The 13,611-nt window shown below is 39.6% G+C and overlaps 1 protein-coding gene across 4 annotated transcripts in view; it reads left to right on the top strand.

Annotated features, from left to right (window-relative positions):
- fbln1 (fibulin 1) overlaps window positions 1-13,611 on the top strand; it is a 182,305-nt gene that overhangs the window by 36,183 nt on the left and 132,511 nt on the right. For all 4 annotated transcript variants that reach the window (XM_048548646.2, XM_048548645.1, XM_048548648.1 and 1 more), the window contains exon 3: window positions 11,151-11,259. In XM_048548646.2, coding sequence (XP_048404603.1) covers window positions 11,151-11,259 — 109 coding nt within the window. The remainder of the gene's footprint in view (window positions 1-11,150; window positions 11,260-13,611) is intronic.

The raw sequence follows: 13,611 nt of genomic DNA, 5'->3' as shown, positions 1-13,611 counted from the left end.
GAACTGTTGTGGAAACTCTTGTATAAATTCCATTAAGCAATTTATTGCTGCACTGCGACTTCTTACTGTGTTTATGATTCTTTTTCACAGTTTTATGGTTATAGCAGGAAGTGTGAGGGGAAGAGATTTTCAGCATGACAAGTTCACCCTAAGGCAGGAAGTTTAAATCATTTGATGATTAACTGAGCGATGCTGTAATCACAAGACAAGCATCTTGCCATAAAACCTTTTTGATGGAAGTGTTCTAAGGGTCTGGAAATGGTTGACTATGAAATAAAATGCCAAACCTCCATTCACTGGGAATGGGGAAATCATCATACGAATAGTAGAACTAGATGAAATAAGTCATCCAGATGCAGGGGAATTTAAAATAGTTTATTTACAGATTGAATTTTAAAGTTCTTTACTTTTGGTCATTGCCATCGCTTTTGAACTTTGAAACCTAATTGAAGTTTATAGTGCATACAAAACTCCACCTCTTCCTCCATTACATTGATGACTGTATCAGCGCAACCTCATGCTCCCCCAAGGAGCTCGAACAGTTCATCCACTTCACCAACATCTTCCACCCCAACCTTAAGTTCACCATCTCTCATACCTCTCTCCCCTTCCTGGACCTCTCTGACTCCATCTCCAGCAACCGCATAGAAACCATTATCCATTTCAAGCCGACCGACTCCCACAGCTACCTAGAATACACCTCCTCCTACCCACCTTCCTGCAAAAATGCCTTCGCCTATTGCCAAATCCTTCGCCTCCGCTGCATCTGCTCCCAGGATGAAGCATTCCACTTCTGTACATCTCAGATGTCTTCATTTTTCAAGGACTGCAACTTCAACCCCTCAGTAATTAAGAATGCCCTTGACCGTGTCTCCCACATTTCCCGCAACTCATCCCTCACACCCCCTCCCTGTAATAAAAACCAAAACAGAATCCCCCTTTTCCTCATGCACCACCCCACCAACGTCTGGATCCAACTCATCATCCTCCAACACTTCCATCATCTGCAATCCGACCCCACCACCAAAGACATTTTTCCCTCCCCACCCTTATCTGTGTTTTCAGGAGGGACCACTCTCTCCGTGACTCCCTTGTCCGCACCACACTCCCCTCCAGCCCCACCGCACCCGGCACTTTGCCCTGCCACCACAGGAAGTGCTACACCGGCCCCTACACCTCCCCCCTCACCCCCATCCCAGGCCCCAAGAAGATTTTCCACATCAAGCAGATGTTCACCTGCACATTTACTAATGCACTATACCGCATCCGCTGTTCCCGTTGTGGCCTCTTCTACATCGGGGAAACCAAGCGGAGGCTTGGGGACCACTTTGCAGAACACCTACGCTCAGTTCGCACTAAACAACTGCACCTCCCAGTCACGAACCATTTCAACTTCCCCTCCCATTCCTCAGACAACATGTTCATCATGGGCTACTGCAGTGCCAAAACGATGCTACCCGAAGGTTGCAGGAACAGCATCTCATATTCCGCTTGGGAACCCTGTAGCCCAATGGTATCAATGTGGACTTCACAAGCTTCAAAATCTCCCCTCCCTCTACCGCATCCCAAAACTAGCCCAGCTCAACCTCACCTCCCTAACTTGTCCTTCCTCCCATCTATCCCCTCCTCCCACCTCAAGCCTGACCCCCATTTCCTACCTACTAAACCCATCCCGCCCCCTTGACCTGTCTGTCCACCCTGGACTGACCCATCTCCTCCCTACCTCCCCACCTACACTCGCCTTTACTGGCTCCATCCCCACATCTTGACCTGTCTGTTTCCTCTGCACCTATCTTCTTCTCTATCCACCTTCTATCTGCCTCCCCCTCTCTCCCTATTTACTTCAGAACCCCCTTCCCCTCCCCCATTTCTGAAGAAGAGTCAAGGCCCGAAACGTCAGATTTCCTTCTCCTCTGATGCTGCTTGGTCAGCTGTGTTCATCCAGGTCCACACCTTGTTATTTCAGATTCTCCAGCATTTGCAGCTCCTACAATCTCCAATACACCTAGTGTTGGTGAACTAACTCATTGAAAGTTTACAATAATGTAGTTGTTGACTTTTGGTTGTAGCCATGATGTGGAGGTGCTAGTGCCGGTCTGGGGTGGACAAAGTCAGAAGGTACACAACACCAGGTTATAGACAAATAGGTTTATTTACAATTGTGAGCTTTTGGACCATTGCTCCTTCATCATGGGTATGGGAGCTGCAGATGCTTGAGAATCCGAGATAACAAAGTGTAGAGATGGATGAACATAGCAGGCCAAGCAGCATCTTAGGAGCACAAAAGCTGATGTTTCGGGCCTAGACCCTTCGAAACATCAGCTTTTGTGGTCCCAAAATGCTGCTTGACCTGCTGTGTTCATCCAGCTCTACACTTTGTTAGCTCCTTCATCTTGGTCACTTTATCTGATAAAGGAGAAGCTGTTTGAAAGTTCGTGATTGTAAGTAAACCGGTTGGACAGCAATCTAGTGTTCGTTGAAGGAGCCAAGGTAATCATTGAATATATTTTCTTGTTTTGTGCTACACTTTTCGAGACGAAGAATTTGGTTCCACAACAGCGCCTGATTTCTTTTCATTTTTTTTTAATGTTCATTCTTTTGTAATCTGGCCAGCGACCCACATATGAACTTGGTCCCAAAAGCTAAGAGTACTACTATTCAGTAGTTCATTCACCTTCAACATAATACACTAATATTATATTGGATTATCTTAACAATGATTAAAGTCTTTTTTGAACCATCCACAAACGTACTCCTAAAGAATGCACGAACATTAGAGAACAAACTAATCCATTTTATATTTGTTGGAAAAATTCAGGCTTTAAGTCAGAATTTTGTCATGACGTTTTGTCCATTAGTTTGTGCTATAATAATGGATAATTAATTGACTATTCCAAAAGATTCTTGGTCCATCTCCCTTCAAGCACCCTCTAAACACTTGAACTTACTCAAAGCTCTGGTGGCCATATGCTAATTAGCACAATGTCCAGTTCCAACTATTACCTTGACATTCCCTCAATGATATTGGCTCCGGGCATAGCAATGCCTTGATTTTATAATTTTCAGTCTTTTTTTTGTTCCTTCTATTCCATTCAACATTACTATCATTCTAAACTCTATCCTATATCCTTCAAGATCTTTTCAATCCTCCAATTCTGACCTTATAAATATTCAAGATTTTAATTGCTCCATTTTGGTGGCTGTGCCTTCAGGTATTTGGGTCCTAAGCTTTGGAATTCCCTTCATAACATACTGCGCCTTGCTACCTCTCAATCCTTCTTTAAAATATTTCTAACATTTCACATCCTTGATTAATATTTCCTAAAATTAAGACTTAGTATTAAATATTGTTCCATAACATAAGGCTGTATAAAAAAATCATCTCACAGACTCAGAGTAATTATGGCACTGAATGAGGCCATTTGGCCCATCAGGCCCCTGGTGGATAGATGGTAGCTAATCCATTTTGTAGCTCTCTATGGGGTAATTCACCAGTTTATCCTTGTAGCCCTGCTAATTTTATTTCCTCAAGTATACATACAATCTCATTTGAAGCCATTGATCATGTCCCCTTTCATTATTTTTGTCAACATTTAGTTCATGGTCAATTCCATTCATGGTATTTAAAATAATTTTCCTCACAGGCCCCTATATCTCTAGTTAGGTGTCTGAAATTGAAAACTTTCATTAAGGACCATTTAGATTTCTTGACTATTTAAGGCAATTTATCACAAAAACATTGTTGACATACGCTAGAGGAATGGCTCTTTGGGACCTTCTATTTGCCAGTTTTAAAATGTTAAAGGCATTGAAAATGTTTTGACAATCTAGTTTTAATGTTCTGGCAGTTTCGAACAAGTTTGGCAGATTTATTATTTTGCAATCCAAGTTGTCATCATTTCCAAATTTTGGTTGGAACATACACAAGATGTTCATCCAAAGTGTTTTTGGAGCTGCACAATTTATGCAACATAGAATAGTAACTCATTTGACAATACTGACAGGAAATGATTTCACTGAAAATACTTTTCTTTCATGTTGATGAAAAATTTATAGAAGTTGCTTTAGCAGGCTTAATTATCACAATTTTATAATACATATGAGTGAGAAGTTGAAGAACATGTATTTTTCAACAATAATTAGTAATTAATGTCCCAAAGCACTTCACAACAGCATTATAAAACTAAGAATGACATTGAGCCACATAAGGAGATTATTTCATGTGTACAACATGTTTCTATGTTCAACACAAGAATTTTACCAAAAATCAAGTATGCATCGATTTTAGACAATTTCATAGAAGGTTTCCCTTCATATAGCGAGTTATCCCATTCAATTTTCCACTGCTTACCCCATTATGTATGAGCCGCACCTCTATGGTGCCGCACTTGCACGATCTTATGCTTAGCAATGGCAAAAGCACTTGCTATTGGTAAGACCTTTTCCCAAATGCTATATTTAAAGCCCAGCAATGCACCAGGTTATAAGTTGTCAGCCACAATCCATGTGGTTGGAGGGAAGTGAAAAAGAAAATGCTTCTGAGGGCACCTAGGTGGCATGGGTCTCATTTCATTGCAGACTGAAGCTTATGTTCATAAATATATTGCTACTTTACATCATCAATTGTCTGTCACTGTAACTGCATATTTACAAGCTACATATCTCCTACAAGGTGTCCAGATTTTAGTTAGAAAGCTGCAGCTTTCATCCAGCTTCTCACATCAAGTGTGGTGAAGATTTTTGCATTTGGAAGTTGTGACAACATTTCGCCTACAGTTGGCATGTTTAGTGAACATTCTTCTGAACCTTTTATAGACACTTTCGGACAATGCATACGGTCAGGTTTCCAGGTTGCTTTACTGCTAGCCTGCCACTAATCCATTCCGTAGGACTTGTCATGTTTTGGTCACTCCCTTATATTTCATCTTTCAGGCTGGCCTTGACGGCAGCTGGAACTTTCCTGGGCAGATGCTGAATTGGTCTTGGATTCCCATCTACTTTGAGATTATATTCTCCAAGAAGACATCCTAACCTTATTAACAACTTGTACTCCCATATGATCTGTTTCATGGTCAATGATTTAGACTGCTGAAACATATTGCAAATCTCTTTTGGAACATTTGAGGGTTACCGGTCCAAGCCTTAGATATGCTCTTGCTAAAGTGAATGAAATTTGTTTGCCATCTATGATCTGAAAATCTAGATCCTCATTCATATTAATGGGTTTACAGACTAATCTTTCGTCTTGACAAGAATATGGTGCAACCATGTAGCCACGACCTTACTTTTGAATCTCCATGTTGTCCAATTCACTAAGACCTATGAAGAACACAATGTTGCATGATTGTCTATTCGACACTTAATGTTGGCTTGATATTCCCATTCTGCCACCCTCATTCAAAGAGGCAGCTACATGTCTCAGCCGTCAACTTGACTGAGCCAACTTGCTTAGCTGAACCAACTTGATAGCACAGAGCGATTCATTGGAATCTTTTGCTGATATTTTTCTAGCGTTCATCTGTACTTCTTGTTGTGCTTTCTTTTAGCCAGACACTTGTCTGCAAAATGATTCAGGTTTGATCAGTGAGAACACTGTTTTCTCCACACTGGACCTGTTTTTTTTCCCTTTGCACAATGTCCTACGCCATATTTGTGTCCTGCCCTTTATCAGTGATTGTTCTGTTCTTTGCTTCTGGAGGATCTGTCAGCAAACGCAGGACCTGCTTTGTTCTGCCAAATATAGATTCTGACTGCTGATTTATAATCTCAGTGCTTCTGCACTGAGATTTTCAATCCTTTCCAGTGAGTAAGATTCTTCTAACATGTTTCACTTTAGGATCACTCATGCCTTATATAATCGTGTCTTTAATTAGATAATTTTTAATTGCACAAATTCTCAGGTTTCTGTGAGCTGAGTTGATGATGTTATGTATTGATTAACAGATTATTTTTCAATTTGGTCCCGATGTTGAAAATATACTGTTCATACATAACATTCAGCTGGATCTCAAAGTGTGTCTCTTAAGCTTTTAAAATTTTTGCCATGTTTTTCTGCTCTTTAGAGAGATTTATGGATGACTGCATTTTGAAATAGTCTCTTCCCAACAGTTGTAAATGTCAGGTGATTAATAACTTTGGTTTGCACAGCAATTCTATTGTTATTTCATAATCCTGCCACTGTACATGGAAGAAATTCCAGTTTTGCCTCATATCCCTTGTCATTTGAATAGAAGCTGGTCGGAGAAAAGCCGCAGCCATTTTCTCTGAACCAGAGTTTCTCTTGCGCCTGGCTTCTTTGTTTATTTTAGTGGAAGCTCACAGTTCTACACCATGAAGAGGCATACATGCATTTGGCAGACACCTCAAGTTTAGTTCAATAAAAGCTTTGTATTGAGCATCGTTCTGCATTGTGTGCACAAAATATAGCATCAGAAGTGGCACTGAGGTGAATGTGGCAGAGCTCTAAGAAAGCACAGCTCTACCCTTGCACTGGGGTCCTAAGGAGTCTTGGGACTTGGTAACAATCTTCCAACTCACAATCCTCCAGTATGGTTGACGGACACTGAATTCTCTAAGCTCATGGAAAATTTGGGTAGCAAAGATTCGCCTCAAGTGGCATGGGTTATTTCCTTGCATGCCACCACCCCCACGCCGACTTCTAAGCAATGTGCGTTACATGGGTTACCCCAATCCTAACCGGCCAAATGCCAGTGGAATCAATATTCAATGGCATCGCGGCAGACCTGATACTGGCATTACTGATTTTTGTGCGATGGATTAGAGTGGAAAATGAAATTGAGGCCAAGATTATTTCTTGATCTTACTGACTGGTAGAGCAGGCTCAAGGGGCACTCCTCTGATTTCTTACTTTCTTTATTCTTTCATGAGAATAGGGGTCACTAGCAAGGCCAGTATTTGTACCCCATTCCTAGTTGTCCATGTACTGAAAGAATTAACTAGGCTGCATCAGAGGTCAACCTAACCACTATGGGTGTGGAGCTACGTATAAGCTATTAGTGAAGCAGATTGGTTTTTATAACAATTGCCTTGAGCTCATTATTACTGAGTTTAGCCTTTAATTCCAGGTTTATTAATTGAATTTGAATTCCACCATATCGTCAAAATATTGACCTGAACTTCTGGATTACTATTCCAGTTACATTACAGTTAAGCCCACTGGTACTGCCTTGTAGGTACCTCAGGAGAATTGAAGGTTAAAGGAATAACACTTAATAATAAATCTGGAGTGGAGCGGACTGATGTCCAACTACTACAATCAAACTAGTGCCAAACATAATACTGTACATTTATTTTGACTCAACCAGGATGTCATGCAGGGGATTTCTGATGTTTGATGAGTTCAAATTCTCCATAAATTTTTTTGCTAGGGCGGCGCAATGACGTGGGGGCACTGCAGTTTCATTGTGATGTGTTAACACAATATGGGAGAATGTGGTTAAGAGTGATTAGCCCAATTCAATTTTTACTGGGGATGCATGGCTGTAATAATGGGAGAGGCCAAAACATCCTAATGGTCAGTCACTGTCCACCTCAAGTAAAGCAGACCCTCACTAGAAAAGTGTTGACCCATCATGGCCCAGCTGCTTTGACTCTGCTAAACAAGTGGATGGAATCTATTGGACCAGGCAAAACAACAAAACACCCAAAAAAAAGATGATGTTGACACTTTGATTGGCAAAATGGAATATCAGGATTATGTGCATTAGAACATGTGCACAGAGCAGATTACTTACAGGTGTAATCAGGAAGGTAAAGACCTTGAACAAGAAAAATAAAGAGAGAAGCAATGTCTTGTTCTTGAATTTCAAAGGGAAAAAGAAATGGGAAACCTTGAATTTCAGCAAGAAAAAAGAAATGGATAAAGAAAGGTTTTGACTGCTGAACAGGAGCTAACAGCAAAACTTGAGGATTACTCAAATTTAACTTGGGCATGAACTGAATATTCTTTGTCAAATCAACTGTAAGTTCAATGAGGAAGGAATCAAATTGGATTTTGTATCATTTGAGAAAATTACTATTGAAACGGCAAAGGCTATAAGAAAGTTGGACCATTTTTCATGAGGAAGGATTTGGAACTATACACATCTCTTTCCAATATACAGTTTGGAGACTTAAGAGACTGTGAAAATAACTGATCTCAATGTTGATTGAATTAGTGTCCAGTTAGCACAAATTTAGAAATTTAGTGAAGGATTGAGTAAGATTTTTATGAAATTTGCTAGAGAAAATGAAGCAAAGTTTGATAGGTGATTTGGGCTGTGGAGGTAGAACATACTTAAAAACTGTGGCATTTTGGAGGGTGTACTATATTCCTCAAGAAGCAATAGCACTGAGTAAAAATAATGACAAATCTATTGTTTCTTCAGTATCTATTACTCAAGTGCAGGAAATTTTGGAAGTTTTCTACTTAAAGTTGGAAGGTCCTCATTCTTACCCGCTGCAGCAGGAAAGCAAATCATTATTCATAAAGGTATTGGCAGGTGACAAGACTTTCTTTCCTGACAATTTGCGAGAGAAAAATGTATTGAATTGGAAATTATTACCTGTATCTCTCTAAAGAGTTAATTTAAGATGTAGTTTAATTTACAGTCCTGGAAATGTGGGGCCTGTGCCTGATTTGTCCATAGGTGGTGAAGATTCTTTCTTAGGAATTGACTTGGAGAATTGCTATCTCTGGTGATTCTGAAAAATAATTGATCCCACGGAAATTACCTTCATGTTGAAAGTATTGATTGACTTAAAAGCATCAATTGTTCTCCATAACGCTGCTGTGAAAATGACAATTTCAACTAAAGATGCGTCCAAGAATCAAATGCTTAAATTGCTGATGATAAGTAGGCATTAGAGTATTAGACTGGAAACAAAAGTTTAATGTCTGTGGGAGATGTAGTAAAGCCATCTGAATCAAATAGGTGGGTGAGGCATGAACAAGGTGGGACAGCAGATAGCAACAGCACTCAAAGTTAATAAGTGATTTGACGGGGAATTTTCCCTTGGATTGCAATTCATAATTGCCAGAAGCTGAACGGTTTGCCAGAAATCAGCAATGTTGTTCATTACAAAGTAAAGCAGACCAAACAAATTGCAGAGCTTTTGGACCAATCACAAATACTAGTTCAGGGTCCAGACAGTGCAAAATCCAATAAAGCTTTTAAAAATGCAATGTGAAGAATGCAAGACTATGGTGCAATTTTTTAAACTGAGACAATGGAAACTTGTACACTGTATGCAAAATGCGAAACAAAAGACCTTTTAGGATTGAAAGAAAGTGAAATAAGCCAGGAGTGCAAGAAACTCAATTGGGCCTATGAAGAATGTGTACAAGCTGAAATTTAGATCTTAATTGTCACACTCAGCTTGCTGATTTGGATTAAGCTTTCTAATATTTTCAAGACAAAATACTTAACCATTAAAGATTACAGAAGGGTTAAGAATATATAACATACAGTTTATATTAAATTACTTGTTAGATTGTTTTGACTGGCTTGATTTGCCCATTTGCAGACATAGTAGGTGGCAAGTAATTTTCAAGGTCTCCAGTCTACCATGGGCTGGGATGAACTTTTTTTCTCTCTCAGTCTTCTGCTTTTCCCCTCATTACTAAAACATTCAAGCTCTTGGGTGCAATTCTGAGGGAAACATGTGGGTTGAAAGACAGAATATCTGACTTGGCTTATACACCTCTGGCACCATTTAAAGCCCAGCTGTAGATGCTGCAAGTCAGGGACTGCTCCTTAAACTGTGATTGGGGGATCTAGAGAGCTAGTGTGCAGGCTGATGGAGAGGAAGGTCTTTTCTGTGTTGACTGTGTGAGGAGACTGCATCATGAGACTCAGCCAGCCTGCACACCAATTACTACATGAGTCATTGCTGTGTCAAAAGAGACACAAACAATGCCATAAGAAGGTCAATGATCTCCAGTATCCACAATACTTTGCTTTTATTCACATGCTGGTGAGAACCAGTTTTCTGTACTACAAGATGGGACTTGTGGAAATTTAATGGATGAGAAATTGCTATGTTGGATTTTGCTGCTGAATGGTCATTCGAGGATGCCCAGAAGACTTAGTGGAATGGCATTCAGAGGACATTGGAATATCTATCCTGGTGTGGCAAGGACAAAGGAGCTTGCTGAAAAGATGGGTCGAGGTTGAAACTGAGTCTTTAAGGCCACGTGTCCACTGGGAAAGTGGCTTAAAGTACAATGGTTGTGTTAATTAACTAATGGGGAAAATCTTTTCTGTTTTTTTTCATGCACTAGTTACCTGTTAAGTCTATGTTGACTTTAGTCTGTTTGTTACATTAGCAGTCTTCAACTGTGAAATCATGTCCTGCAATTCCTTCTATTGTTTGTTGGGAGATTCATCTCTCTCTCTCTCTTTTCTAAAAGTTAGTGGTCTCTGTGGAGATCATAATGCTGTAGACATTTAATTGATCCTATTTATAATGAACAGATTTTCAAACTGAAGCCTAAGGCATAACTCGTCTGATCAAAGCAAATTTCTGTTCTGAAAGTTTTCCACATTAGCAATTGTAAAATATATGACCAAATGTACCACACCTGTATGCCTGGAGGAATAAGAATCTCATCATACCTCATTTGATCAACATAGTAGTTGTCAGTATAATGCATCAAACACTATTTCAAGTCAATGCCTTGATTCCCAAACAGAAATATCAGTCAGACTGGTGCCAGATTGTAACTTGCATTAAAAATGGAAGAATACATTTAACTTTGATTATTTTAACCTTAAAAAGAGGTTATTTTATTAGTTGTCATCTATCCATTTATATCCATCCCCATTTGCAGTTTTGTCAATCATTGATGTAAGTACATGATACTAAGTGTTACCATGAATAATCGATCACGACATATATATCATTTATGTTGCTTCTTATTCTTGGTGCCTTGGGATGTGTGTTATCGTAAAGATAACACTTTGAAAAACCTCATTTTTTACATTTTGTACCTTGCTTGATATGATTGGAGCACTACTGAAATGTGAAATACTGGCTGGTAAGCAAATTTATTAATGTATATTTGGAGAGGAACAAAGTAACCACTGCTGCATGTTCCAAGACAGCCATTTTTTTCAGGTCGAATCATCATTTTTTTTCCTTTTTTGCAGTGACAGTGCAGAGTTCAATCAATGCCTGCTGTTCCAATGGACTCGAATGGGCATCTGAGAAAGGAGATTGTGCTTCTTTGCCCTATACACTGGAAGAACCATTTTGCAGGTATATTTTCAAACATTTTTAAAAATCTGTGCCTCCTGATGGAACTGCTGTTTTAATGCAATACCTTACAATTGAGTGGAATTGCATTGAATTTACGGTGCAGAAACAGGTCACTTGATGGAAGTGATCTGTTAGTGCTTATGCTCCGCACAAGCTTTGACTTACTGCTGATGTGATTCAGTCAATAACATTCTTGCCTCTGAATGAGAAGGTTATGGATTCAAATTCCACTTCGGAGAGCTGAGTTCAAAACTCAAAGTTGAAATTCCATTGCAATACTGAGAGAATGCTATTATTTGTGGGGCTGCTGTCTTTGAGCTGAAATATGAAACTGCCTGCTCTCTCAGATAGATCTCAAGCTAGTGCTATGAGATCTTCTAAGAAGAGTTTATGAGAACTTTCTCTGTGTAAATTAAGTGCCATGTTTCCTACGTTATACCATTGACAACACTTCATAAGTATGCCATTGGCTGTAAAGTTCTTTGGGATATCCAGTAGTTATGAAAGGCGCTAAACAATTACAAGGGTATGTATACAAAGTGTGGTCCAACTAATTACAGGTTGCTGATGGAATTGTGGCCAATTGTGGACACCAAAGGCCATCAACCTGACAGCAACTATCTAATTGGCTCCTGGGTAATTGAACAACTTGTGGGTGTGATCAAGACTGGCAGAAGCAAGTTGAAAAGGCAGATGGTCCCTTTTTTTTCTCCAGTTAAATGCCTAAAGCCTGATCAAAACCAGTTATTTGCACTCACCAGTTGCAGTAAGTTATTGCTTTTAACTAACAAGTCAGAGACTTTACAATTTGTGAATCAGGCACTCTGTGCCACCTGTAAAGAAGTGAAGGAATATGAAGTAAAAGATCAGAAAATTGCAGGTCCTGGGAAACAAGAAGAACACCCTATTAACTCCAGTGGACTAGCAACATTGAACTGCTGCTCCAATTTTTCTTTCCCTCCACCATAATACCATTTTTCATTATCTATCAGTATGCGTGTGTAGTAGATTTTTAGTAAAGAATTAGAATGTAATCAATAGTTGTATTGACAGTTCATTGTTGTTTACGTAGTTAGAATCAACTCATTTGCTTTAAATAGTAAATATTGTTTAGTAGTGAATCCTGGTCCATGTTTTCTATTAACCTGAGTCTCTCAGACACATAAATTGAGGACTTTGTTTAAGCAATAAAATCTTTACATTTTGCGATGCTTTTAGGAATATTAGGGCTGGATATTCAGCATGTTACCACAGTGAGGCATGTCACTTTCCTTAATTAATTCTCATTTACAAGTAACTATTGATTTGTCCTGGACTACAGTTTGTAAAAAGTAAAAAAGCCAAATGCAAAGCAAAAAATCCAAACCTAATGTATTAAAAGAAACCAATATTTTGTAAAGTGTCATCTTGTTACTTTTGTGCATTCCCTTACAGCGTTCCCGCTATGTGTTTTTGCTTGGCCTACTGCTTCTACGCAGTGCTGTTCAACTGGCTTCACTATGGTCAGCAGAAGGTCACAGATCTTCAGATGGCCTGCAGCAAGACCATATCTGGCTCTAGTCCTGGAAGACCAAGTTGTAGACTTGTATCATCTCAGAATTGGGAGCTCTCTCGGTCATTATGACATTGTTTTGTGCAATGATTTCATTCTTGCCATTTGCCACAGCGTCAGTGATGGCCACTGTAATGACTGACTATCCTCTTATCAATCAGAAAGAGCAGCTATACTTATTCTGTGTGGTTAGTTGCTGCTGCCTGTGATTGTATGCCACCTAATAATCCAAGAGGGAGGACAATATGCCTGTGCGTGTGCTGCAGTATGTTTGAGTGATGACGCTGTCATGGTTGACTTGAGCAAGCTGTGAGATATAAGTATAAGGCTTGCAGATGTGCCGAGTCTGTGTAGTGACTGTAATGGGGTCAGCCAGGTGGATATCATATAACATGAATTCCCTGAATGGATGATAATCAATTACAATCAGGGAGCCCTAGCTGCCAAACATCCTGAACACAGAGAGCTGGCTCTAAGAATGCTGGATCAGTGTCAAGGATTTTTGTATGTAAATGAGGGGTTATTCGGTGACAGGATACTAGCCTCGGTGGAGTTATTTCATTGCGGGAGGATGAGATAAACCAATGAAAATGAAGTACATGGCCTGGTTGATACAGCTTGCTGGAATGTGATTGAAGGGAGGCTTGTGAGCATTATGAAACTAATGATTTTATTGTAAAGTATTTAAAAATGCATTCACTAACCAATGTAAAATCAGGAAACTTACAGCACTATATCCATGCCCTTAGAGCTAGAGTGTTTGCATTCCATTACCTTTATAATATCTCTCTTGAATCCTC

The sequence above is a fragment of the Stegostoma tigrinum genome, chromosome 18, assembly GCF_030684315.1.
Source record: "Stegostoma tigrinum isolate sSteTig4 chromosome 18, sSteTig4.hap1, whole genome shotgun sequence".
Lineage (NCBI taxonomy): Eukaryota > Metazoa > Chordata > Chondrichthyes > Orectolobiformes > Stegostomatidae > Stegostoma > Stegostoma tigrinum.
The sequence above is the reverse complement of the archived record's forward strand: the minus strand, read 5'-3'. Positions and strand labels throughout refer to the sequence as shown.